General features: G+C 53.7%; 8 protein-coding genes across 8 annotated transcripts; 5 read left to right on the plus strand and 3 right to left on the minus strand.

Moving 5' to 3' along the window:
* Positions 1–1,976: 1,976 nt before the first annotated feature.
* MYCGRDRAFT_36290 (uncharacterized protein) lies at positions 1,977–4,065 on the plus strand (the record flags this gene model as incomplete). Its single annotated transcript, XM_003855170.1, has 3 exons — positions 1,977–2,171; positions 2,248–3,932; positions 3,972–4,065. 3 exons carry the CDS (start codon positions 1,977–1,979, stop codon positions 4,063–4,065), a joined length of 1,974 nt encoding a protein of 657 aa, XP_003855218.1.
* Positions 4,066–5,625: 1,560 nt separating this feature from the next.
* On the minus strand, positions 5,626–8,082 carry SDG2404 (histone methyltransferase; the record flags this gene model as incomplete). Its single annotated transcript, XM_003855184.1, has 2 exons — positions 5,626–7,790; positions 7,851–8,082. Coding segments are annotated over 2 exons (2,397 nt in total), but the record flags the coding sequence as incomplete, so codon positions are not given.
* Positions 8,083–10,481: 2,399 nt separating this feature from the next.
* MYCGRDRAFT_108377 (uncharacterized protein) lies at positions 10,482–11,876 on the plus strand (the record flags this gene model as incomplete). Its single annotated transcript, XM_003855171.1, has 3 exons — positions 10,482–10,788; positions 10,843–10,957; positions 11,545–11,876. The coding sequence occupies 3 exons, from the start codon at positions 10,747–10,749 to the stop codon at positions 11,874–11,876; spliced, it is 489 nt and encodes a 162-aa protein (XP_003855219.1).
* A 536-nt stretch (positions 11,877–12,412) lies between these two features.
* Positions 12,413–13,388, minus strand: MYCGRDRAFT_69185 (uncharacterized protein; the record flags this gene model as incomplete). The annotated part of the gene is made up of 3 exons (XM_003855183.1): positions 12,413–13,050; positions 13,107–13,258; positions 13,311–13,388. The coding sequence occupies 3 exons, from the start codon at positions 13,349–13,351 to the stop codon at positions 12,413–12,415; spliced, it is 831 nt and encodes a 276-aa protein (XP_003855231.1).
* A 559-nt stretch (positions 13,389–13,947) lies between these two features.
* Positions 13,948–14,778, plus strand: MYCGRDRAFT_26456 (uncharacterized protein; the record flags this gene model as incomplete). Its single annotated transcript, XM_003855172.1, has 1 exon — positions 13,948–14,778. A coding segment is annotated over one exon (831 nt), but the record flags the coding sequence as incomplete, so codon positions are not given.
* Positions 14,779–15,006: 228 nt separating this feature from the next.
* MYCGRDRAFT_91281 (uncharacterized protein) lies at positions 15,007–16,039 on the minus strand (the record flags this gene model as incomplete). The annotated part of the gene is made up of 3 exons (XM_003855182.1): positions 15,007–15,540; positions 15,600–15,759; positions 15,813–16,039. 3 exons carry the CDS (start codon positions 16,037–16,039, stop codon positions 15,007–15,009), a joined length of 921 nt encoding a protein of 306 aa, XP_003855230.1.
* A 5,799-nt stretch (positions 16,040–21,838) lies between these two features.
* MYCGRDRAFT_103519 (uncharacterized protein) lies at positions 21,839–22,377 on the plus strand (the record flags this gene model as incomplete). The annotated part of the gene is made up of 1 exon (XM_003855173.1): positions 21,839–22,377. One exon carries the CDS (start codon positions 21,843–21,845, stop codon positions 22,209–22,211), a length of 369 nt encoding a protein of 122 aa, XP_003855221.1.
* Positions 22,378–25,599: 3,222 nt separating this feature from the next.
* On the plus strand, positions 25,600–27,722 carry MYCGRDRAFT_69186 (uncharacterized protein; the record flags this gene model as incomplete). Its single annotated transcript, XM_003855174.1, has 4 exons — positions 25,600–26,316; positions 26,378–27,309; positions 27,400–27,510; positions 27,619–27,722. 4 exons carry the CDS (start codon positions 26,102–26,104, stop codon positions 27,720–27,722), a joined length of 1,362 nt encoding a protein of 453 aa, XP_003855222.1.

The raw sequence follows: 27,722 nt of genomic DNA on the forward strand, positions 1-27,722 counted from the left end.
AGAGCCTAAGCCTACATTAGAAGAGGAGATAGGCTTAATTGCTACAGCACCCTTTCCTCCCTTCTTGTTATGTCTCTTGCTCTTATCTTAGGACTTCTTCTTGTCCTTATTAGATCCTCCTTTTCCTTTATATACCCAGGACTTTAGGGCCTTGTTAGGGTGCTTCTTAAAGCAGTCTGCATTTGTGTGGATATAATAGGTACACTTAGTACACTAATTATTATCTACTGTAGCACCCCTAAATCCTCCTGCTGTCCTCTATGTCTGTAGAGGAGGTTCCTTAATTAATAAGGTAATTAGCTCTTTAAGAGTTGTGTTCTTAATATAATAGGATTGTCTCTAGCTTCTTAGGTATTCTAGATAGTAGAGGCCCTAGATAAAGAACAGCCTAATCTGCTTATTACTAAAGGTAAGCTTTAAGACTAGAATGCTCTTAGACCTAGAGTATTATTCTGTTGCAGAGATGTACTTGTAATGCTACTTCTAGAAGTCCTTACAGTACTTCTAAGTGTTTGTTCCTTAGATCTTAATGTTGCTAATTCTAAGAATCCTTAGGCTATTATAAATGTTTATAGTTATAACAGGCCTGTAGGTAGCTGCAACAGTATTATATAGTTCCTTAGCTATCTTCTCTATATCCCTAAAGTTAGGCCTTAGAGATTAGTTAATCCTTTTGCTAACAATCCCGTATGCAATTAGGTCGTGCTTATGCCAGACTTAGAGAGGAGTTGGTCTTAGTCTACTAGTCAGAATAGGTTCTGTTACTAGAGTGTCCCCTCCTTCTTTTTAGGAAGGAGTTAGAGCCTAGGAGGATAAAGCAGTACTCTCCTTAGTTAGTAGAGAGGGATATCTAACTTTAATTCCTAGCTTTAGTTAGGCAGGGCACTAGGGAATGTTATAAAAGACATAGCCCAACACCTCCTTGTCTATAAGGGCTGCTTTAAGCATCCTTAACTAGTCTAAGAAGTTGCTTCCCTTTCTTAGGACTTTATTCTCCTTCGCAGTCTTGAACTTATTAGCCTGCATTGCAGCTGTTGTTGTAACTAGCTCTTTCTCGGCTCGCTAGTCAACTATCTAAACAGTGTACAGTAAGGTTCTAATAGCTGCGCTTAGAACAGACAATTCTTCCTTAAGTGTGCAGCAGTTACGCCGGGCTTATAACCTGTTGTAATTAGACTTAAGCTAAGTAGAAGAAGACCTCTGATTAGCAGGTATATATTGTTATGCAGAGAGAATCTTAAGTGTGAGATTCTCACTTTAGCTATCTGTGTGTAGGAATGCCTTGGCACTAGTCACGTGCACTTCACTAATGGTCAGTCTGATGATCCACAACACCGGGATAGTCACGCTCCGTTCGGGCTTTGTCTTCACTCTTCCAGCAATCACCACTTCTCACTTCATCGCTCAGCTTTCTCTTTCATCCACCTTCTTACCACATCCTACCAGCATACGCAGTCCGGAACCTCAGCACATCCTGCGCGCATCAAGATACAGCTGGTCTACCTCCACCACGCGACTTTCAAGAAGAAGAAGACTCGAAAGCGCCCAGATCCGGGTTTCTGGACAGCGGACAGCGCCGGGCGAGAAGACCTCGTGCGCATCAAGACTTAAGGCAGATCAGCAGTGGAAAAGTGATATCGAGACATTGTAGCCTCATCGGCATTGGTCAGAAAGAGCTTCGGATCTTGCGGTCATTGCGCTGTGGACGCTCTCTTCCCAAGGCGGAATATTAGATTAGCAGGAGTCACTACACTTGTTGCACCCTTTGCCTCGTCCGAGGGACAGAATTCAGTGTCTACGCTGCTCATTTGAGCGACAGGCACGCGCTTGAAGATCATCTGAAAGTGCGACTACACTTCCAATCACTGTCGCCGCGACCGCGCTCTCGAGTGCTCAGCTGTTCCTATCAACATAGATAGCATTTCTGTGCATCACCGTACAGTACCACATTGTCGTTGTATGAGATCGAGGTCATGATGTCGTCCCATTCGCCGAGAGGCTCACTCTCCGGTGCATCAACGTCTGCTGAGGTGGCTGCGGACTTTGAGGAATCGTTGAAAGATCTGCAAGTCAACAACAGATATGAGATCAGCAATCTCACAATCATCGCCAAGGAGAACACAGAACATGCCCAGGCCATCTCACGTGCGCTTGAGAATCACATCAAAACGGTAAGAACCTTTGTGTAACACAAGACTGACCAGCCACTCCCATTGACAAGGATCATTGTGCTGATACGCCAAATAGACATCACCAAGCCGAAAACTCCCTGCCCTCTTCGTGCTCGATAGCATAGTCAAGAACGTTGGCACGCCGTACACAGTCTACCTTGGCCGCAATCTCTACAGCATATTCATGGATGCCTACACCCTCGTTGACGGCAATACTCGGAGAAACATGGAAGGCATGCTGAAGACGTGGAAAGAGCGCGTGCCTGGAGCGATAGATCCGCGGCCTGTATTTCCTGCCGATACTGTGCGGCCGATTGAGAATGCGCTCCTCAAAGCGAAGACTGCCGCTCTGCAAAGTCAAAGACCGCCACACGGACAGCCGCAGGGTGCATATCGCGCCACAGCGACACCTCCTCAGCACAATGGTCAATACCATCCACCGCCTCAGGCACATCAGCAGCATCCGTATGGCATGCAACAGCCAACACCTCAGCCACAACAGTATCCTCCGTCGCAGCCGTCTTACCAAGAAGTTGAAGCCGTTAAGCGAGATATCGACATGCTCATTCAGACATTTCAGCGGCAATTGGCACCAAACCCGCACGATCCACGACTGCGCAGCCAGCTTGCTGCCCTCCAGGCGCTGCATGAATTTCTCAGCACCAAGAGCGTATCTGCAATGGAGTTTCAGAGCATCAAAGCTCAGGTCTCATCAATGACACCAGCGTTAGCCGCGCCGCAACCCCCTCCACAGCCGCCTACACCCCAATGGCAAACACCTGCACAATATCCTCCGTATCAGCAACCACCGACTGGATTCCAGCCGCCGCAGTCATTCACGCCTCAAACGAATGGCCCTCCCGCGCCGGCTCCGAATCCATTGGCTGGACTGCAGGCACTGCTCGCTAATGCGCCCAAGCCGAGCACACCACAGCTGCGCGCAGCCATGCCCGACCTCCAAAACGCAAGTCATTCTCAGATGAACTCATTACAGAACCATGCGGCAGCTCCAAGCGTGAACGGTGCTGCAGACCTCATTGCTTCCCTCACGAAAGCAGGACTCATCAACGTGGGTCCAAACTCGACGCCACTACCGCCAAGTGCTCCTCCTGCAGCATCAGCACCACCTGCGGATCCCACAGCTGCTCTGCTGAAGTCACTTCAGAGTATTCTACCCACACAGCCACCTCAAGGAGCCGCGCCGCAGCTTGCCATGCCACCAATGGGTGCGACATCACAAGTGCCCATCTCCGCAGCCTCATTGAAGGTCTTCCGGCCTGAATTGATCTACAAGCTCTACGACGGTCAACCGAATCAATGCAGCACTTGCGGACGCCGATTCCTCGCCACGGAAGAAGGTCGACAAGAGAAGAACCGCCATCTCGACTGGCACTTCCGCACGAATCAACGTATTGCTGATCCAGCGCTCAACCGTGGTCATCACCGGAACTGGTACGTCGATGAGATGGAATGGATTCGACACGTCGAGTTCGACCCATCCACCACGACGGCTACGGCAGGCGACGCACAAGCTGCAGTAAAGGCGAAGAAAGGACCACAAGACCAGTCTGTTCGTGCACCGGCGGGCATGACGAAGAATACCTGCAACATCTGCTTCGAGGAGATGAAGAGCAGTTACTCGGAGGACTTGCAGGATTGGATCTTCACGAATGCGACAGTGCATAACGGGAGGATCGTGCATGCGACGTGTCTGGCGGAGATGAGCAAAGGACAAGGCGGTTCTGGAGGAGCGGGAGGCTCGTTGGCGGCTGCATTGGCGAGTGTGAGTGGAGGTGGCAGGCGAGATCGGAGTGCTACGCCGGACTCCTTGTTGGGGAAGAGGAAGGCCGAGCAGATCCTGGTGGGAGGCGGAGCGAGAATGAAGACGGAGTGATGTATATGATAAAGGTGCGACTGTTTACAGCGAGGCGTTGGCGGATGTGATTTGCATTCATAGCATACGGCGGCGGGATCATACAGCTTCGGGCACAGGCAGTCGCATACCACCAAATCGAGACTAGCCTGATATTTGTACTTAGACCTCACAATCATTCTGCAAATCATTCATCTTTCCAACATCAACAAGAACATCATAAATATCTGTCAGATCAACTGCAAACATGTCAAAAGACATTCCAGATCCATCAAATCCCCAACCTGCATCAGAGCCTACCACAACACCAACCAAACCCACCACCAAAAAACGCAAAAAGTCCACCACCACCAATGCGGACCAACAAACATCTTTTTCCATCCGCCATCCAACCCACCACTACCTCCATTTAACCCACATTTCCCCCTCTTCATCCCCATCCTCTCCGCTCGACGCCCTCACAATCCACCTCCACCTCACCGCCGCCCTCACCACATTCCTCGGCCTCCACGGCAGCGCTATACCTTTCGACATTCTCAAACTGGACCCGGAGAGGAGAGAAGTGTGGGTGAGAATTCCAGCGGAAGATCGAGCGGCGGTGGTGGCTGCTGTGGGCGGTTGGGTTGGTGGGAAGGGGGAGAGTTGGAAAGTGGATGGGAGGGGAAGTTCGTGGGTTGTGGGTGGGGAGGGAGCGGAGGGGTTGTTTGAGGTTTGAGGTGGGAATATGGACGTCTGATGGCTACGGGAGTTTGGAGATCGGTGGTGTGAAGGCTTTTGAGGTTGGAAAATGGGTGGAGGATTTGTTGATGCAGTTCAGCAGTTCAGCGGGAGTTGGTGAATGTTCATGGTGTGAGTGTTGGGAACGGATTCTACTGGCCGTGGAATGACAGAGCGGAACGTAATAAGACCTGACGAGCACAGGCTCGGAGCTTTCAATGGTACAGAACTGCTACTCGTACACAATTCCCTTCTGACCAGTGCTTTCATTGTGGTATAGATTTTTCCCTCCGCGCTGTCGACGGCCACATCGCTGCCTGTCAGAATGCGGATGAAAAAAGAAGCACTTCCGAGCTATCCTTACAAGTCTCCTGCGTCGTATCCTGTTGCGACTTTGCTTCCTCGCAACAAGAGCAATCCCGTATGCCATTTTGCTAGCCACCGGGTCCAGCTGCTATGAAACCACTACAGTTCTGTCCAACGCATTGTGCCTCCGAACCCAGCTACCAATACAACCATGAAATTTTGTTCTCAACGCTTACAGCGCATGCGCTCGTCCACCGACCCATTATTACCCTCCAACTCTCTCCCTGGAATCAGTCCACTCAATCATTGATCTGCGCTCAACCCGAGCATGGCCAACCTCTCCGGATTCATCTTCGGTCCCTTTGCCGATACTTCGTGATCCGGCGAGCCAGTGGTAGGCGGTGTAGCGATCTGATTCGGTTCTCCATTCCTCGATGATGGCCGACTGCCTGTAGCTGCACCTTTGATTGAAAAGCCGTGCTCTGCCGCACCGTTGACCGCAGGATGAAAGACGACAGAAGGGCCGCCGTAATGTGGATCGTGATCGTCAAGCATGGCATCATCGCCGGCGGGCGGAGGAGGCGGTGGAGGAGGCGGAGCGAAAGCTTCGACAGATTCCGTGCGCTGTTTCTTGGAAAAGGCATTGTCAGCATCGGTCATGGATTCATCTCCACGAAGTCGTTTCAGAGCAGCAGCGGTCGGCGTGGCAGGCGTGGCATCGATGGCATCGATGGCATCGACAGACATGGCAACGTCCTGTTCTCGACCTTGGTCAGCATCGTCATCATCGTTGTCTTCAACGAGCATCGGGCTTCCAGGCGCGGCAGGAGAGTCCTCGGCGGAGTTGCCGCCAATATCCTTGGATGTATCCTTGCCAGCTCTCTTCGCTTCGGCGGCCTGCTTCTTCTTGACGGCCTTCTCAAAGAATGTCTGCGCATGCTTTCGGACGTCTTTGATCTTCTTGTCGTCAATCTTGTTTGGATCGGCGACTTTATTCTTCCGAAAGTCCGAATCTACCACCTGCTTGGCGAACTCTTTCGCCCAGCGCTTGAGCTCATCCTTGGGCAGTTTGTGCTTGTATTTCGCGACCACATGCATGATGTGTGGTGAGAGTGTACCCTCGTATAGCTTCTTCTGCTTCTCTTCAGGCAGAGACCGCCACTTATCCTCCTTGCGCTCTTTCTTTGGAGTGATCATCGGAGTCGCGGCAGCGGATGCAGGCTTCGGCGCCACCTCTTTCTGCGTTGCAACAATGTTCTTGATAAGATCATCAAGCACTTGTTGTTGTGAGATCGCCTTGGGCGGAGGCGGTGGAGGTGCGGCACTGGCAGGAATGGTAGGTCTTTGCCATGTGGTGGTTCCGTTCTGAGTGTAATAGTAGGTCTGGCCGGGCCCTGCCTGTGCCTCGAACCAGCCGGGAGGTAGTGCACCAGGTGGTGGCGGTCGGAAGCGAGGAGGAGGCCTGGCATTTCCAAAGAAGTTATTCGGTCGTTGCGGTGCATTTCGAGGTCCTGTCGGAGCAACAATTCTCTCTGGCGACTTTGATACAGACCGTGACTTGCGCCTTTCGGGTCGGTCGAGTCGATCAAGCTTGCGGTCGTGGACCACAGCATTTGGATCGCGCTTCATACGTGGTATCCGGTATGCAATCTCAAGCTTGCCCCATGCGGCCAGAAGTGTCTTTGCTCGTGATGAAACACCTTCGTCTGCATTGGTGACCAAAGTCTCCACAGCTTCCTCGATTTTTGAGTCCTGGATCTTGTTTCGGGTGAGTCGCGGCATTTTCTCCAGAATGTCAATGATCTGCAAGCAGACATTCACATCATCTGCGAAGTTCGTCAAAGCGGTCTTCAAGATCCGGTATCCGTGAAAGCGAACGACTCGGTTTCGGACCTTCTCATCATCGGCGCGCTGAATGCGGGTGAGAAGCTTGACGGCAATCCACTTCTCCTTGCACTGCATGAGTGAGGACATGACTTTGTTCACGCCTTCTTCGTCAAGACCTCTAGGCTCGACGTTGTTGACATATTCTTCGTCATCCTCCCCAGCCTTCTTCTTCCGAGGACGCTTCGCAACCGCTGTGTCCCAAGCGTCGGCATCGTCAATTCCAAGAGCTTCGATGATGGAGTTGGGAAGCTTGGTCGCGCGCTCGGTCTGTGTCTTGCCACCGATATATCCCGTGCAGTTTGCTTCGCCGCAGTAGCATGGTTGTGGCTCGGCGCCGTATCGGTCGACGTTGTAATTGAAGACCAGCTCCTCTCCAGCTTGTATAGCGCGCTCAGCAAAGATGCCCATACGCAGCTTGTCGCCCACCACCCACTTGTCGACGTAGCAATTCGGGTTGCAAGAATGATTACAGAATCGTCCCAGATTGCCTCTTTTCGTTGCATCCACAAATTCGCCTTTTGTGAGGGACATGAAATAGAAGTGCTTGATGCCATCTTCGTCGTACTGCTGCATGCGACGTCGGAAAACATTCTCGCCGATGACTTCACCGATGTACTCGAAGATGAAGTCGTTTGGTCGAAGGTCAGTCTGCGTTCGGAGACCGTAGCCTTTCTTCTCCGTCTTGATGACATCGACGTTGGCGTACTTCTTCCGCTGGAACCGCATGTTTTGGCATTTTGACCCGCAATTGCAGTCAGCAACACATTCCATTTTGGTCGCACGGTTGATACAGTCAGAGTCTTCGCCACAGGCATGGTTCGAGCGGGAAGGTGCGTCTGTCGTTCACAAATCAGCTGTTGTCCGTTGGCTGCGAATTTTGGTATGTCTTGTCTTACCCCACTCCTCAGAGCAGTCGCACTCCAGCGCATGCTCGGTGGTGCCCAAGTACTTGTTGGCGTATGTGCATTCCGACAGAAGCTCAAATGTCGATGTGGCCTCTTTGGTCTTGTCCTCATACTCGTGGTACATCTGAGGTGCGCGCTTCTCGATCTTGTGAGAGGTAGAGCGTGACAGCTTGAGGCCTCTGGGTTCTGCCTTGACAACAATTTCACCTCCCACGATCTCCTCCTCATCGGACTTGACAGCAGGCGAGTCTGCCGCGCTTTGTAGTTTGGATCCCGAGCGAGACGCCCTCTTGCTGTAGTTTGCGGGTGTGCCGGTCCGGCTGCTCAAGACGCTGGCTGGCACTGACGTCTCCTCTTCCTTGACTGAGGCTGGTGCAGCATCACTGTCCGCCTCCATATCCGCGTCTTCCTCTTTCAGATGCATATCTCGTACTTCCGACTCCAGGCGCGGAGCTGTGGCGTCGGATGTCGCCATGTTGGTGAAGTTGTTGTGGTGAAGTCGAGTAACGAGGAGGCGGAGGTTGTGAGGTTGTGACTGGCTTCCAATTTGCGCGAATTCGGGACTTGGCCACCACGCTCACGCACATGCCAACAGCAGCAACTTCAGTGCATGTGCCAGGCTCAGCGTGTCATGCCAGTACAGATGACCAGCAGAGACTTCGGCAATCGGTTGGCTCGTGTCCTTGGGTGGGAGTTGCTCGGGTATGCGACGTTCTGGCTTTCTTGGCCACAATCGTGGAGACAAGCACGGCGAATGGACGGGATCGTGGACGAGCTCTCTCGCGAGTACAACATATAACGGATACTGCTTCATGCGAAAATGAGTACGTGGATTACGCTACTTGTGGCAATCTTGGACCGTCTGCATACCCGCTTCTTCGCTGTTCTCGAGGCGGCACTGTGCCGATGAATGCGCAATTTCGGGACGCGATCGACGGTGATCAAAGGAGCGTGTGCGCGCAGCTGGGAAGGGTGCGCAACAAAAGGTGGTGAACGAGAGGGGATTGAAGGAGAGAGAGATTCAAGTTCGTGAACGCAAGGAAAGCCCAACGGGACTACCCGTGTGATGTCCGGACCCGGCTCACGTGACGGATGTATTTCACGATGCCATGCTAGTTACCTCTGCTCTCCTGCTCAAACTGCACATCCAAGCGAAAGCTGTGCGGTGGAGATAGTGCGGCGAGGTGGCGAGTTGCGTGTCGGGCTCCGTACTGCGACATATACAATAGCCTGTGGTTGTTGATTGCTTGAGATCCACCGGAAAGAGTGCACCCTCGGTGGCTTGGAGCGTGCGGTTTCAGTGGAAGCATGGAGGTAGCACAGGGCCGTGAAGACAGCAATTGTAAATGTTGCTCGCTCGAGTCTGGTAGAATGATCTCTCCCGCAGACATCTCACTCTGAAGTGAAGCTGCTGAGCGCGACCGTGTGTTTGGCGAGCTTGGAAACACCTGTGAGGCTCGTGGTCTTTTCTCCTCGCCGGACAGTCGTAGACAATGCTGTGACCTGATCCTCTCGGACTTTCCCGATCATAGCGGTCACGCAATACAAAACTGCAGATGTCTTGCGTGGTATGGCGGCCTGTATCTCATAGCTCTCCTGCGTATATGAAGAGACAGGGCGACTTGACTCGGCGGCAGCGGGTGGTTTTGCTGTTGATAAAAGGAGGCACGATCGCGGAGACTGACGGAAGGAATCCTCAATGCCGTAAGCCGCAGACGCAGCGAAAGACGTCGCCGTATGCCCACGTTGCGTAGAAGTAGGGAAGTCCTCGGCATGACAGTTAGCATGGGCTCACCGCCTTTTCTTATCCCCGCCATCGCGTCGCAACCCTAAAAGGTCAAAAGTGTATCAAACGCGCCGTTGTCCTTGTATTGTTGAGTTCGATCCCGCGTTGCTGCTGTTAGTGCCGAGACTGACAAGGAGAGCCTATAACGCCTGCTGCACGATGCACATCATATATATGCGCGCATGCATGTTACAGGTGGGCGGCAAGAATGATCGTGAAGAAGGGATCTTCGAAGATCATAGGCGTAGAAGTGCCGACTAAGGCCCTGGCAGCATTGGCGTCAAACCGAGCTGCAGAATCGGAAGGCACGATGGGCGACATCACCTTTTGTCGTTGACCATATTGGTGGTCTTTTGACGGACCCGTGGACATTTGGAACGAGCGGTACGTAGACGGGTCGCCCCGCCTTGTGGGCTGAAGAATTCTCCGAGGATTTTGCCGTGTCGATCAACGCACTTCACATTGGTTCTGTTCTTCTCCCAAAGTCGCACGCGGGACGGCTAACTACATCGCCGTCCACTGCATGCCACCCACGAACGCACAACACGGCATCTCGAGACCCAAGGAGTCGGCACTGCATGGGCAGCACTGGAGCGGAAGATGTCCCACTGTCGGACGGTAGACTTTCCAGCGCTCCCTTACCATCGGCATGGGTTCATTTGGACTGCAGGCAGCTTACTGCACCTACTGCGATCTAATGCAAGCAATGCCGACTCTCCTGCATCATGCACCCTACCGGGTTTCATCTCTTCCTCTTTCTTCCTGTTGCAGTCTTACTCTCATTGTTTGGTTCAACGACTCTGGCAAGAACATCCTCGTACCTCTGTGTCGGGTGCTGGCTGTGGTGATGCATATCCTTCTCTCATCGTTGCGCGCGTCTTCTCATACACTCGTTTGACTGGGGAAAAAGTCCCGATTCCACCGGTGCGATCTCGAGTCGAAGCACTGTCCTGTCGCTACAGCTTTTCCTTTGTTCCATTGCACTGACGACTCACGACGATACGCGCCCAGCTACAATTTGTTGAAGTACCGTACCACTCCGGCAGATATCTTCTATGACCACGGCACGCCTTTGCTTCGTTTCGCTTCTTTTCGTTCGGCATGGCGACGCCGCCAGAGCAGCCTTGGACTATTCATGAAAAGGTGTGTGTTGTGCGGAGAGGTGCGAAACAACACGATGCTGACAATGCGAGATAGAATTATTTACTGGCCGAGATCATCAAAGGCGCATATCCCACGCCGGATGTGCTGTTGAATTTGGTTCGGAATATGAATGTCAAGCCTCGCTGGGACGATATTCCCCTTCCCCTGGGTGCGTCGCTGACATCATCCTATGGATCCATATCATCAACACTCAACGATGCCTTACCGTATGGCATGGAGTCCACATACTAATCTTCGTTCATTCATAGGACGCTCGTTGAACTCTTGCAAAGCCGTATACGAGGATCTATGGAGGTCTCATTCCATGCAATCGATGGCAATGCCATACACGCCAACGCCATTGTCGGCACCAATGCCACCCCACAAACGACCATATCAATTTGAAGGATCATATTCAGCGGGACCAAGCAATCGCGAGATCAGGCCAAGACCTGCCGTCGTCGCTGGCGGCGCCTATTCCCAACAACCTTCTCCGAACGAGCCTCCGCCAAAGAGGAAGCGCGGGCGTCCAACCAAGGCCGAAGCACAGGCCAAGGCAGAGGCTGCGGCGGCAATGAGTGGCGGTGATCCAGGATCTGCGACAACATCACGCTCAGCGACACAGGCTGCTGCAACATTCCCACCTCCACCAAACACAGCGGCATCGATGAGAACGGAGGAACTCAAGCCGCCAACGACAGTCGCAGCCCGTATGCCCATCGCGGCCATGCTGACGCCAAACCCACGAGAAAAAAGTTCAAGCCATTCTGGCTCCTCGTCCGGCAAGCGACGCCGAGCCCGATCGACCAAGGCTGAGCAGGACGAATTTGGGACATCACGAGAAGGGGGCGGCCAAGGCGAACCACGATACGAATCGCCTTACGGAAGGCCCGGACCTGAAGCGGACGATCCTCCAGCCCGCACCGCCGTGCTACGACATCGCGAAGGACATCCGGATCTCCTGCGTGTCGCCTCGCCTCACCCTACCAGCACGACGAGCGGCACGCCGCCGAGCTTTCATACTCACGGCCAGCCTAGACCACGCTGACGTCCATCACTTGATTACGACGTCTACGCATCATGTTTGAGAGCAACGAGAACAACGATACGACCCTTCTGGACCTTTTAATCAGCATCTCACGCCGACTTCTCGCCCAATGTCTGCCATTGAATGTCCCGATTTTTCCTTCCTTCTCTAGAATTTCTTCCGCCCACGCGCTTCCCTTTCAATGATGTATATTACAATAACGCTGTCACGGCTTCTCCCTTTTCGGAAAATGATGGTGTTCAGAAAGCGGAGCATGAGGACGAATGTTGATGTTTCGATGGAAATGTATGAATTATATGTCAATTTTCTTTTCACGTATATGTGTACAACACTGTGTGTCGAGCGCTCAATGATGATGCTCATCACCTTGACGCTGTTCATGTGTACACTGCCATCTCCTCTGCTCGCACTTTTGTCCTGCCAAGTCATCGAATCGAAATACAGTAATCTGTTTCAGACGTCTTCTTATCCTACATACCATCTGTTGGTAGACCCGAAACGCCGGGCTATGCAACACGTAAAGTCATTCTGCCGACTGAAAACGGCGTATATGTCAACTGCCCAACCTCCTCAACCTCAAGGAGCATTGACCTTTTTATCTTTGGCCTCCTCGGGGTTGCCTTTGTCCAAATGCTCAGTCTTCTCTTTCTTGTGATGGGTCTCCTTCCCCTTTCCCTTGCCATTCCCATTCTTCTTCTCATTCTCCGCCTCCCTCTCCTTGACCGCCGCCTCCCGCTCCTTGATCCTCTTCTCCTCCGCCTCCACCATATCCATCCACTGATCCTCACCCGCGTATTTCTCGTGGTGGATCTTCTTCTCAATCATATTCTTATGCGTCGGGTCATTCGGATCCAAAATCTTGACCGTCTCCCAGCGTCCAGAACCCTTCATGCGATCGCCTCCTTCAAACGCCAAACTGACAATCACGGCCGCGAGAGTGAAACCTTGGGCGTACACACGAGCTTGCACGAGTTTTTGCTGGGTGGTGAGGTAGGGGTTCTTGCCGACGATTCCCATGGCGAGGGAGATGGACGCCACCCAGGAGCCGAGCACGATGCTGTAGCGGTTGTCTTGGAGCCAGGCCATGGTCTTCTGCTTGGTCGTTCGGTTGGCATCGAGTTGGTCTTGGAGAATCTGCTGGTCGTCGGCGTAGTCTCGGCCAGGTTGTTTGGAGGCTTCGAAGCGGCGGGAGTAGGAGTCGGCGGCGACGATGGCTGGGAGTGGAGTCAGATTGTGAGGAGAGACGTGAAAAGAGTCCGAGGAAGCTTACATGCAAAGGTACCCGTCGAGGCGATCAAGAATGCGCGAAAGGGCAGTGTGAGGCCTCGAAATGCTGGGTATCGTGCTGAGGCGGCATATACACCCAGTGCGCCGAGACCTGTGCCCGCTGCTCCTCCCATCAAACCACCCGTCAAGGTGGCTCTGGTATTTACGTCAGTGCTGTCGCGTGAGATAGGCTTGATCGCAATCGTACTTGTAGTGAGCGGACTCTTCTTCTTTCGTGAGGATCTTCATGTTGGCGGTGGTGTGCTGGAGATGTTTGAGGGGAAAGAGAAGGAGCGATCAGGTGAATGAAGAAGCAAAAGAAGGAACTTCAAAGTCGTCTGATATGACAAGCGATATGCAATGGCAAAGCGGAGCTACGGCGGCTATTGATTTTGGGAGAGCTATGTCATCGGCACGCGAGTATTTTTCGGAAGCAACCCTGTCTGATGCGGCTGAACTGAGCCGAGAAAGCTCCACTCTTCGAAATGTCGCTCGTTCGCATCGACTTCAGGTTAGTTTGAGCGAGCAACGAAGTGTCTGCTGTCGAATTGTTCAACTTGGTGGAGACGGCTACATAATTCGGAGCTCATCTGGGACGAGCATCAGCAGTCGCGAAGGAACGCTTTATTCCGAGAATCAACTGGACAGCAATTCGACGTTGGAAGCCGCAGGGTAGAGGTTCTCGCAACATCGCGAATATGGCTGTCCAAGCCGTGAGGAACGTGCGACCGCGAGCCGGTGCGGTGGAAGACGACCTGGAGATCGACTCAGAGAACTCGGCGCATGAAGAGGAAGCCGGCCAATCCGGCAGTGGCAGCGAAGATGAAGGAGATGCCGGGACCGGCGACAGCGAAGTCGACGAGGAGGCTGTAGAGGCAACGCTGAGCAATGTCTCATTCGGAGCATTGAAGCAGGCACAAGAGTCAATATCGAAGAAGCGAAAGCGCGGATCAGATACCAACGCCGAGCAGGAGGACAAACTGGAGGCACTGCGAGCACGGCTACGGCAGATCAAGGAGCAGAAAGCGTCCGAGCCTGCACCGGCGAAGAAGTCGAAGCGATCAGAGCCTGCAAAGACGAAGAGACAAGCAGACACAGCACAATCAGACGACGACTCGGATTCAGACTCAGGACCATCTGAAGAAGGCGGACCCATGAAATCTCGATCCTCGAAACACGCACCCGGCGCTCAATCCTCGAAATACCAAGTCACTCGCAAGCGCGTAGTCGTCGACGTTCCCAAGCGAGTCATTCGAGATCCACGCTTCGACGCACTACAACAACACTCAGCCCACACCGGCGACAGTGAAAAAGCGTACAGTTTCCTCCGCGACTACCAGAAATCAGAAATGGATGAGCTCCGCGCTGCGATCCGCAAAACCAAGAATGAAGAAGACAAGCAAGTCCTCCGTCGGAAGCTGAATAGTATGGAGAACAAGCTCAAAGCGAAGGCGGAGAAGGAGAGTCAGCAAGAGGTTCTTCGCAAGCATAGACGAGAGGAGCGCGCGAAGGTCGAACAAGGCAAGACGCCGTTCTACCTCAAGCAGAAGGATATCAAGGAGCAGGCGCTGGTGGAGAAGTTCAAGGGTATGAAGAGCAAGGATCGCGAGAAGTTGATCGAGAAGCGGAGGAAGAAGGAGGGTCAGAAGGAGAAGAAGCGTATGCCCGAGGCGAGGAGGGTGGTGGGATGATGATGAAGAGTAAGTATTACGTTAAGGTTTGGTCTCATTCTATTGTGTCCTGCCTGCCCAATTCGTTGTGTCAATCGTTTGTCCGTCATTGCAAGATCCGTGGCATCATTTCTGGCAGATCCCATCGCTACTGTGCTACTGGCTGGCCTACTCTCGGTATCGTTTCGGCTTCTTGACATTTAGTCGCAATCTGGGCCGCGATGCTGCAGGTTGCTAAACTGGCGCTCCCATCACGGCCACTGGTGCGTTCTGGCCGTTGGTCGCCTGCTGGATGTCCCCGGGAGCCTGACCTTCCGCAGCCTGCTCCGCCATTGGAGCTGCTCCGATTTCAACAGCGTTTGGGATCGGTGCGCCATTCTGAGCTCCTGCAGCCTTCTTGTTGGTCTTTGGTTTCTGCGGCTTGGTGACTTTGGCGGGTTTTGGAACCTTTGGCTCTTTCGGCGCTTTGGGAACTTTGCTCTTGTTCGCATCCAGGTCCTTGACCTTCTTAGGAGCCTTCGGAATCTTGGGCGCATTCGGGTCCTTAACCTTCTTAGGGGCTTTGGGAGCTTTCGAGGTCGTCTGGGTCGTGGTCGGCGCAAAGCCTGCCGGAGCGCTTGTAGAGGCCTGCACATGCTCTGTCGTAGCGACCACTGCGGCTTGCCCGGTCCCTACTATTGGGATTGTCGCGGCACTGTCTTTTCGGACCTCACTGTCTTTTTGGGCTCTCCTGGCCCTGGCGACCATGCGATCGCGAGCTCCTCCGAGCTGCGCAAAGGTCGAAGTCAGCAAATTTCGCAAGTCGCGATTGTGCGCGCTCGACTTACCGCCATCTGGGGAACTCGTTCGTATCTACCGCCTGCCCAGAGCGCCATGAAATGCTCATAATTCGCATTGGCCTCTTCCTCAGTCGCGTCCTTATCCACTTGGAGGATGGAGTGGTACGTTGGATACTCGAAGTCCCTGACACCGTGGACGCGGCGGAGACTGGAATGATGGTCAGCGTTCGGCGCATGTTCGTGGCAGCGTTGTCTGCTTACTAGGCATCATAGAGTGCCCTGATCTGGCTGTCTTCCAGGACGAGCTGCGCCTCTCCGATCACCCGAATCCTTTCGTGCGCTTCATCGTCGGGAAGGCCATTTTCGAAATCAATCTCGATGTGGGTGTGCGATCTGGCGAGCGCCGCGTCGATTTGCTGCTGGGTTGCGTTGTACTCCAGGCCCAGATCGGAGTACGGTGTCGGGCCCAAGTCGAGGCTAGCGGCCATGGTTGGAAAGAATGAATGAGAATGTTGAAGAGAATGTGATGATGAGGGTGCTAAAGCGCAAGAATAGTATGCGATGCGCAGTGGTGTATGTTGAATTAACATGCGCATGCAGGAGAAAAGAGGTGTTGTGGTGGGAAGAAGAAGAAGAGGAGCTGCGATCCAGAAAAGACGAGACGACTTCTCCTCGTGGGAAAGCTGCTGCGGACCACTTCTGTACCAGCGGGCTTCATTCACGCACTTCCCGCCAAAATCCAGCTTGGGTTCGCGCGGGACTACCGCAAAAGCTTAGCGTTACGATCTATCTTTCTGTCGGTCGGGCGAATCACGACCTCGAGAGAAAAGCCTTTCGGCAGGATACGCAAAGATTTGACTGGATTGGCCCGAACAACTTTCACGAGGGCGAGCAACTTCAGGATCACAAGTCAATACTTCACAGAGATGGTGGACCCATAACGAGGAGGAGCCCCACGAGGATGAAACCTAAGACTTCACAAGACCGCCCGCAGCGAGACTTCCGTTGGACTTTCGACAAATCTCAGCAACATGCCAAAGGACCCTCAGCGTCTGTACGCCATCACCGACCGATGTGACACGAGTGGGCCACACCGAGGATTTGCTCTCCAGCTTTTATCCAAGTCAATCGCTGTAATCCCGCGCGACAGTATCGTTGGACCACCCGACCCTGTGCTGACGAGTTTTGCGTGAAGCAGCTGCTGTTCTCTTCGATTCAGTGGCCTCCATGCTGGCACAAATCAAGACGTCCAAACACGAATTCCTTGCAAAATCAGTCTCATCGCCTTACATCCAAATTCTGCAGGTCTAGGCCGGCTGAGACACACGCAGCACCATATCATGAAGAGCGCTGTGAGCAACTCTGTGAGATCCAGCACGAAGAAACTGACTGCCTTGTGGTATTGGAGATCAATAGACGATCTCGGTAAACATCTCCTGAACGAAATTGCATGCTATGCCTACATAGTAGCTTTGGTGGGCAGGGTGCCTCGCAACGAAAAGGAGAGCCACTGCGAGGAGGACAGATTCCACGAGAAGGAGAGAACCCGAGAGGATGAAATATTCCACGACGGTGAGCAATTGCACGCAAATGAGAGCTTCCACGAGGATGAGGGACTTTACAGGACGAGCCTCCATGGCGTTCTCTCGTTGAACTTCAGAGCAGCTCTCCATCTGCACGCCGCTATCGACCGACCAAAGGCAAGAGAGCCAGGGAGAACATTCTGCGCCCGCTCTCACCATGAGCCGAGCGCTATGATCCGCCGTATGAGACTGCCGTCAAACGGCGAGATCATGTACAAGTGGAGGGGAGGTTTTGCTCCGTCCTGGCATACCATTCGTGGACTTCACCACGCCGACTCCTTGTTTTGGAAGGCTTTGTGATGCTTAGCAACAAAGCGTACTATTTCCTTCGAGCTATTCTCGGGCAAGACTTCAAGTCGCAAGGCCGCGGTGGTGAGTCTCGCCGCGAAGCATTCCCGGCTGATGGATAACGAGGCCTGGTCTGCCGAGTCCGCCGCAAACTCAATTGGAGAGTTCTACGACAAGGCCTTTCTGCCTTCCCTTTCGCATGGCTTTCCTAATACTTCCGTCGCATCGCGTTTCTGGCATCTGGCGGCTCCATTGGAAGAGAAGCTGCGCATCTCGTTGTTGCACACCCTTTCTGATGGTCTCATCGCAAAGCATCCGGATGCACCCTTTGCAAAGCTTGTCTCCCTCGAAGTCGTTGCAACACACCTTGCTTTGACGTTGGTTTGCTTCGACTGCTGTCACTACCCCTGAGATTACACATATGCCATGGCATGGTCCTGACCGCACATCGTACTGGAATCGAAGTACAAGGGCGCTCAGAAGTACGATGGGATGAGCGCTGTTGACTCTGCGATGCATGTTTCGCATAGCTCTCAGCATCTGCGGTGACAGCCAGCGATCATCTGGTGCAGATTGAACCTGTGTGTCAAAGGTATGGCCCGAATGAACACTGAGCGAAAACCTGCTGTCCGCTCAGCCGTAGCGGCCTTTTACCTGGCTATTGCCTCTTTTCCCGACCAGCCTCAAACTACACGGCGCCTTTCGCGTGCGATGTGAACTGTACAAGCATTCATATGCGAACGAAGTGAGACCTTTCGGATTCACAAGCTATCACCGGTCACCGCGCTCTGTCTCATCACAAGCGGCGTCCGACCACTTCCTTCCATATACCTTCAGCCACGAACGCTTTCAAACCACTTCCTACACAACAACATCCCACGCAACAACATCTCACACCACAACAATCCACCATACCTATTCCAACACCAATCACACATCACTTGACACACTTGCAACACATACCCACACAACTCATCCCACACCTTCAACATGGTTCGCGCCGGCAAGCAAAGTCACGGCACGAACGGCGCTGCTGGCATGAGTCAAAGTCAACAATCTGAGCCAGAAAGCGCTGCCCAGCAGGCCACGGAGATCAAGACCGAAGACGAGGACAGCAAAGATGACGATGACGACGACAGCTCGGCCGATGAAGACGACGGAGACTACGACGAGAGCCGTGAGCCATACCCGGATCATGCAGCCTTTGACCCTGAGACCGACCAGGTAACGTCAAGCCTGGTATCGGAGGCACAGGTGGCATTCGATGTGCTTGCGGAAATTACCTGCGACACGCCAGATGTGTGCGAGCTGCGCGAGAAGGCAAAGGAGGCAAAGGCTGTCCCAGATCACAAGCGCCACATCGTCGGGTTGCTGGGAGATGCGGGCGAAGGCAAGAGCTCATTGATCAACTCTCTGAGCGATTGTCCACGACTCGCAAAAGCAGTGAGTAATATTGAGAAAGAACACGCAAACCAATCTGACATTCAATAGCTCCAAATCGGCAAAGCTTGTACCTCCACCGTTATGGAGTACCAAGGCGCGGCTCCAGGCCAGACCACCGATCTCTATGCGACGATTGAAGTATACGATCTACCAAAGATCGGGAGCATTCTTTCATTAGCACTCGCCGACTGGGCATATTTCTACACCGACAAGAGAGAAGGATGGAGCCAGGACGACCTCGAATACTACAGCAACAAAGCGTCGACTTGTCGATCCATGTTCCGTGCTATCTTCAATGACATCGCCAACTTTGAGACGGACGAAATTGCGACTGAGTCTCTGCACAGATTCATCGAGAGGTTCACGACGGAGGAGAAGGAAATTAAACTGCTTGTCAAACACGCCGCGAAATCTCTCAAGCCTATGCTTCAGCCAGATGGACGGTACGTCGTCACGTTCGTGGCGGAAGACGCTGATGAGCTGTGGGCCGAGATTGACCCATACGTCTCTGAGCGTTCTCCTGACGGAGGGCCTACGATCTGGCCGCTGGTCAAAAAGGTCACAATCACAGTCAAGGGCTCCCGAGTCTTGGACGGCGTAACGCTTGTCGACATGCCTGGGATCTCGGACACCAACCAGACTCGGGTCAACACAACGCTTCAACACATTCGCATCTGCGACCACCTGTTCATCGTCGCTGGCGCAAAGCGGGTCATCATCAGCCCCGCTGTCAACTCATTGCTGCAAAAGTTTGCAATGGGATTTGGTGGACGCATCACCGTCGTGGCAACCAGAACTGATGAAGGAGTTGACCATGCCTGTGCCATGGCACTGCAGGCTGCCGGAATGGACATCAAGAACTATGGGGAGTTGAAGGCGTCCTCTGAACTCAAGACCAAGCACATCAGGGCTCTGGAACGCAAGCGCAGAAGGCATCGCAGGGGCGAGGAAGAGTACACCAAGCTCTCCGGGCAGATCAGCGCCATCGATGCCGACCGTCAGAATGATGAGAACACGCGCTGGGAGTTGGTCGTTATAGCGCGCAACCAGTACATGGTGCAGAACCTTGAGTCTGAACGTGGCCATCACATGCCCGCCGGCATGAAGCTCATGGTCTTCTGTGTATCAAACAGGCATTACGGCATCCACAAAGGCGCCCCGGACAAGGACAACTTTCTCCTGTCCCCTGAAGGAACAGGCATCCCAGCACTTCGCCAGCATGTCCTGCTCTTCGCAGCTTCTCGTATACTGGAAGCGAAAGAGGCTTACATCAACCATCGATTCAAGGTCTGGCTGGGAGGTCTCAGATTGTGGACCAGCGCAAAGACAGTCCAGAACAAACAGCGTGCAGCGCTTCACGAGATCGTGCAACGGCCTCGTGGTATTATCGATGCCCGACTAGCAGAGTATCAAGGTTCTGCTCAGGACCAGGTCGACAGAAAGGTCATCTCTGTTCTGGAGGAAGATCGAGACAGCTTCACGATCCACGCGGCCAGCGTGGTGAAACACAAGATCAAAATGCTGCCCTATCAGACAATCCGTGCGTTCGCCAAACGTGATGGCAAGTTCAATTCGAGTATCATGGCAGATTCCTGGAATGAGCTGTTCGCCGAAGAATCGACGCTGTCCCTGGAGAAGCTTTGGCACCCTTTCGTTTCCGATCAAGAATCGGAAGCCACGAAAATGGAGGAGGCAGTCATCGACAGTCTGCAAGAGATCTCGGAGCGATTGGAGGGTAAGTCATATGTACATGTCGCCTTGGGACAGCAGCTGACAGATTCGTAGATGCTCCGGCGGCCGTGTCGCTTCCTGTGCATGCCTTCAACGAAGCGCTAGATGGTCACCTCGCTGCTATGCGCCAGATGATGAGGGAGCACGAGGAGGATCTTCAGCAGGAGAACCGGTAAGTCTTGAGCTGCTCTACAATTATCCCTCGCTAACGAAGACAGGAAAATCTACATGGACGCTACCATCGACGGTCCGGACAACTACTTCGCCAGGGCGATGAAGACGGCGTACGCGCAGTGTCAGGACGATTTCGGTATGTCACGTTCCCTGAATCGCTCATACATATCTAACATTGAAGCAGGCGACGGTTTCAAAGCGAGATGTATCGGGTATCTGAGCAACCACATCGATATTGGCGGTCACTATTCCCCATTTGCGGCCCTGAACCAGTCCGTCAGGACCGACATGAAGAAAGCTATCAAGGCACACACAACCGCTCTCAAGAAAGACATCAAGTCATACCACGCGCTGATTGACAAGGACTTCGAGACCATGACCCGCAAGAAGTCCAGCAACAAGTCCGAGGTCCCGGTGCAGACTGCGATCAAGAACTATCTCAAGCATGCTACCGCGACCTACGAAGAAGCCATTGCAAAGATGAAGGCCATCAAGGCTCGTACCACTGAGACTTGAGCATAGATGTCCGACATCAGGCTTAGGTGGAGAACGGTCACGATGGGATGCTTTGCAGGCACACAAAGGGGCAGGAGAAAAGTTATGCTTGCTTGAATTTGCACTTACGACTTACGACGAAAGTTGCGAGCGAGCGAGACACTTGCTGCGTTCAAGACAGATTACGATACCACACGAATGATGATACCATTAGTTGCGAAGTTGATGGCAGCCGCCCGTTCGTTACGAATACTCGTGTTCGCTCCATGTTTGGTGTTCCTGCCTCCTGAATCCGTTCTGTGCCTTCCCTCGATACGGCTGCTGCCTTACCTCCCGCTCTTTCTTCGCGAAGTCCTTGACCTCAACCACGATCCAACCTTCAAATACTCCCGGCGCCATTCGCGTCCGGTCTCTCACCTCCACTTCACTTTTCGCCACTTCACTTCACTTGATCCTATCCCACCCACGTCTCGACCTTCACACCACACAAACCAAAGCCTGCCGATCCCAACACAACACCATGGCGCCCAAAATCACCGAACGCAATTTGCTCCTCGCAAGCTTCTTCATTGGCATCATGATCACCTCTTTCACCCACTACTACTCGCCCGGATTCCTCGCCAACATCATGACCACCACGTTCATCATCTTCATCTCGCTCCGCTTCCTGAACGGGCATGTGATGGAACGCGAATTGCTTCGAAACAGCTTCCCCGTCGCCTTCACAACCACATGCTTCACGAGATTCTTCTCTCCCAATTTCCCCACTGGCATTATAGCTACCTCTTTCATCATCTCCCTCTCGCTTGAGGTCAAGCAAACGGATACGCTCTCGATCGCCGCCGCGAATGCTTCCTCGGAATTCTGCTGGAGACACCAGCACCGCCTCGAAAGCCAGCAAACCGATTCTGAGAAGCGCAGTCAGGTGCTTGTGCAGTCACTATGAAGGCACCAAGCTTTGCGTCGACACGAGCACACCTGGAAGCGAAGTAAAGGAGATGGTCAGTGAGTACCGTCCCAAACCCTTCCCTCATATCTCCACCTTCTCACTTCTATTCATCCTCCCCGAAATCAGTACGGCCCAGCTCTAACGCAATCAACAGGCATCCACCACCAACCAACCACCACCGCAACTTCCTCAGCCCAGACCACATCTCCTTCCATCCCACCGGGTATCACCATCAGCCTGCACCTTCCCACACCGACATCCTTCAGCAGCAAATTTTTGGACATGGACACAAACCTTTACACCTCATCCACACCATCGCCAGCCACCGAGGAAGCCTGCGCGCCTTTCTCACCTTTGGGTGGGCACTTTTGCATCATTCCCGAATCAAACGAATCCTAGATCATCCGCGATGAGAAACTCAGAGGAAAGATGCGGGACAAAATGGGTGAGAGTCGAGGGATCAGTTGTGTCTGATCCGGAAAATAGGGATGCATTTCGGTTCGGGAGGACTGCTGAGGGGATCGAAGATGGGAAGGAACAATCGTGGAGAAGTGGAATGGATGGAGGAAGAGCACGTTATGGGCAGCGAACAATTTATCGGACATGAATCTTACCGAGCTTTTCTCTTGCCCGAGAACGGGAATGGAAATGCTAGCGCTACTGCCGTGAGCGTAGTCCAAGAGGTGGGCTTCTGGAGAAGAAGAGTCAACAGGAGGAACAAGATGTTGTCTACAGCTGAGGATTTCCTTGCTTTGGTCTCCCGCTTGAGCTTGATTTCACCTTCTTACTCATGTAGTGGTGCTTCCACGAAGTCTTACGAGTGTATGCTCCTCGCTCTGCATTCCTCCTTCGTAGGACTATACCAATCCAAGAGGTTTGACGAGTACAACGGAGCCTTTAGCCGGAGAGAGGAAACTCTCCAGATGCCTGGAACTGGAATGAGAGGCCGATAAGGACAGACCGCTTTCTCCCTTCCTCGCGGCTGCCGAGGAAAGGACAGTAGCTGGCTGGCAGTGTTGAGGTCCGAGTGAGGAAGACCGCATGCGTCCGAACGCTATGGATTTTCGTACGGAGGGGTTGGTGCGTGCCGGAGATGCGGGAAGATAGAGGAAAGGGGTTTGGAAGAGGATCGCGGAGGGTGTCGCGGGGATGAGGAGGTGAGTGGTGCATGGCTTACGCTTTTGGTACGCTACGCTCTCACTGCTGTAGGCTCGTTCCTGAGCAGAGTCGCTGCCTTGTACTGCGTGCAGAAGCGAGCGAAGGGAGAGAAAGGTGTGGTTCGGCAGAGATGGTGGCTACTTACCGACGAGAAGCATGCGAAAGCCATGAGCATTCTGTTGAACGAAGTCTAACTCACTCACTCACCTTCTGCCCGAGCAGCATGCACCACGAAAGTCCTTCCATCCTCGTTCCCGTCCCTTTCTCTCCCTTCGGCACCCCGGAGGATGGGTGGGTGTTCCGGACAAGACTAGGTAGGACCCGACAGCATGCGGAAGAGCCCGAGGGTTCATCGAAGGACCAGAAATTTGAAAAGGATGCATGTCTGTCGGGATCATCGTTGTAGGGTGCCTGTCCTCTCTCGGATGTAGTGCACGGCTACGGCTACGGCTCCTGTACCTGAGAAGGTACACTGTCGGATGAAGTGTTCCCTGGCGGATGATGACGAGACTGGTCCTTCTGGAAGAATGTGATTTCCTGTTTGGTCGACGGGGTTGCGGGGATGATCGTTGTTGAGAGAGCTGTCAACTCGCGTGGGAGGTGGTCTTGTCTGGGAGGTGGACGCAGCGTATGTGAGATTTGATTTTGAGGAGGATTGGACGGGCAGGGCTGATCGCTGTTGTGGTTGTTCGGCTTGAATGTCGGTAGTTCTGCAGGAAGTGGTTTTTTTTTCTTTGAAGGCTGGGTTGACGGTGCGGTGGACTGTTTGGGTTGGCTGTTTGTGAGGGTCTGTTGAGGAGAATGAGATGATCCAGGTTGGTTGTATGAGAGGTTGTTCCATTGTTTGCGGCATGGTTTTGTCGCAGGTGGGCGTGGCGAGGTGAGCTGCCCGGGCAGTTGTTGATGTGTTTGTTGTCATTTTCCGGGTTTCCATTCACTGTTCGGCAGTCGGTAAGGCATCGCGGTGAGATTCAACGTTGCTGAGGGCGTCTTTGGCTGTGCCTCGAGGCGGAGTGAAGATGCTCCACGCGCTTCACGGCTGTCGACGATGTCGCATCGACATGCGCAGCGTCATCAACGAATGTGGTCCGAACGGGCCGGCGCTGCATTGTCGCCAGTGTGTGAGGCACCTCAGTGCACGGCGTGGAAAGGTCGGGTGTGAGGAGCAAGGTTGTGCACGCACACGCACGGCGCTATTCTGAACGAGCGGCAGCGGAGACGGGGCTATGTATAGCCATTGATTCGCCGGTGTAAGCGCGTGCGATCGCGATTCCGCACTAATACTGAAAAAGATCAAAGCGCTCGGTTCTTCCAGAACGCGGTGCATGCGCGCGTGGTGGAGCAGGCAACGTGGACTTTGGCCTTGAGGTGTGCCTTGGTGTTGGATCTTGCTTGGTTGGACACATGGCTGGAGATTTGAGATGTCATCGTGTCGAGCCTCGGAGGTTTCGGTCAAGGGGTCCAGCAGTAAGGTAAGCTTCAGAAGTGGTCAAGCGACCTCTTTCTGCGACGACGACGACAACGACAACAACAACATGATGGCACAGCAAAGAGAGACATGTGACTCACCCTGCTTCGTCTCACCGGGCGGAGAGTGGCATTCTATGGTCGAAGCGAGGCGTGGCGTCGGCGTGGCCCCGTGTCTGTGTCCGTCGTCTGTGCCAGTGGGAGGGAGAGACCCGGCGATGGATGAAACAGCTGAGCGTCTTACCACTGCTGCATTGCGTAGCCTGGGTTCGCCCTGGTCCTTCGCCGCGATTCGCCTGTGACTGTGCTAGGTCCAAGGGTTGTTCGTCGGCAGATACAAATGGGAGGGATTGTGAGGGATGGAAGGGATTCTTCTCGCCGAGGTCAAAGGGTGTTCTGGATGACATATGCTGTCGCGTCTTCGAGATGGACGTGTGGCTATAGGTGTCGTCGAGTATGATGCGGGATGATTCGTGAGAGCAAGACAGACAGCGAGAGATGCCCCATCCGGCGTCGATCATTCGATATTGGAATATGCGACACTGGCGGCTCGGCGAAGAGACGCAGCCAATGAGTGGGAGTCATCCGGGATCCGCCTGCTGCCTCTACCGTTTCACCACACAAACACGCCTGTTTCGGGATGCTCACCCCTCCCGAAGGGGCAGAGCCACTAGAACTAGATCCCATCACCCTTGAGGTACTGAGATCTCTTTTCTCACTCTTTGCTTTGCTTGAGACTTCCCGACAGATACACACTGACATTCGCTACCTTATCGTGTATACCAACGTCGTTCTCACCACCAGGACGATCACCACCCCCCAAGAAACACCTCCGCCCAACCGCCGAGTCGTCGCCGTCCACAAATCGGGAGGATCAAACGAGACAGGGTCCATGACCATCGATTCTTTGGCGTGAAGATCAGTGGAGCGCCGTGCCGGTTTGTCCCAGAGGAACCACTCCCGACTTCACCTCAGAGAGGAGAGAGGAGAGTCCCGCGCGACTCGTGTGTGTCGCTCCTGAGTCTTTGCGAACTGACGGGAACGCTTCTTCATCACCTCTCAGCCTCTTCGACTCCTTCTACTCATTCACCTGCATTGATACCTGAGATTCCATCTCCTCGGGCTTGGTTCATCCGACCGCGACATCATCCTTTACCTGTCGAATCCTCCTCAACATTACCTCCACCCTGCCCCACGCGCTCTCCCATCACGAAGCGCCACGACATCACGAATTTCACGCCTTCCATCACCACTGGACCATCATGTCTACCGCCGTCGCAACGCCCGCGGCCTCTCTACCCACACCCGTCGAACGTCACCCTTCTCCGCGACAATACGCCTCCATCGCGCCGACTTCCTCACCCTCCTCGTCTTCGCAACTCCACGAACCCGCTGCCAAGCGAGCAAGAATTAATGCTTCTCCCGAATATGTTACAGATCGACAGGCGTCGAATAGCAACAGCCCGCAAAATGCGACGTGCGTGGACATGGACATCATATCTACTGATGAATTTCCCCACTGACGAACACATTCACAGATCACGCTCCGGACCTCCTCCCCCGATCAAAGTCAAGCGAGAGCCAGGCTCACCCGCGCCAGCATCCTCCCGCCCACGACCGAAACGCCTCGATCTCTCCTCCAGCATGAACAACAGCCGAAGCGGACCGCATACCGGACGACCATCGGCGCCGTTGACCTCGCGCGAGTCGGCTGGCCTCATCATTCAAGACGTCGGCTTGGCATGTCTATCACCAGGCTTTGCGACCAACGACCCGGGCATGAGGGAACAACTTCAACGCAGTCTCAACGTGCGCGACCGCCAACGCATGATTATTGAAGCAAGACAAAAGAGTGGAAAATCAGGGTCTGGCAGCTCGGCGGACAACGATGGTCCACGGACTCAGGATACAACCCTCTTCGGCGTTCCAACCAACGGCACTCGCACTCCTCTCACTTCTCGGCGAAAGGGTCCACCGGCAGGTCTGTCCATCGCCGCACCTCCCGCCGCACAATTCCAGAACGACCGCGTGATACAATCTGCTCCGATCCACCAGACGTTCACAGGCCTGCGACCTGGCGAATATCCGGCTTCCCGTCACGCGCAACACGGGCCTAGTGGACTCGGCCAGACGTCACATATTCATCACGTTCCAGCCACGCAGACGAACAACCGCCTTCCTCCGATCGCGGATGTGTTTGCGAACGACCGTCTGGAGTCGAGACGATACAACAATAACGGCAATTCACCGAACGGTCATCCTCCGCCGGTTCCATCGCCTGGCTTTCCGCCTTCTGCGCAGAGTGGTACTGGACAGCCACCGCTCTCCGCCAGAGCACGCGAGTTCCGCTCCGCCGAGGAAGCAGTTCAAGGCCTCTCCGGCGGCCGCGACGAATTAATGCCAAAGGTGGTGCACTACGGTGGCGTCCAGCCTCCTACTCCTCCTTCGCCTATGCCTGGCCACCTCCAAGGTCATCATCACCAACACTCCTCGGCACAAAGTGGACACACCACAGTAGGCGCTCAGCAAGCTCAGCATTACCCCGGCTCCCAACGACCAGACGTTCTGGCTCGCACGACATCTGCCGGTCACCTCCCCTCCTCGCGAAGGCGGACGAGAGAAGAATTCGAGCAGGATAACCACAGTCCGCCACATTCCCACTCCCACGAAAGTCAACAACAGAAACGGGCTGCTTTTGAGAACGTCATGGCCAATGGCTTTGGCGCTCGAAGATTCGAGGAAAGGGAGCGAGGTGCGTACGGCGAGAGGGATGAGCGAGGAGGCAGAGAAGAGGAGGATTGGAAAAGAGGAATGGGAAGTCGGGAGAAGAAGGAGGAGTTTTTGAGACTTTGTGAGAGGGCCTGGGATTTATTTCATTCTTGA

Source organism: Zymoseptoria tritici, chromosome 2 (assembly GCF_000219625.1).
Source record: "Zymoseptoria tritici IPO323 chromosome 2, whole genome shotgun sequence".
NCBI lineage: Eukaryota > Fungi > Ascomycota > Dothideomycetes > Mycosphaerellales > Mycosphaerellaceae > Zymoseptoria > Zymoseptoria tritici.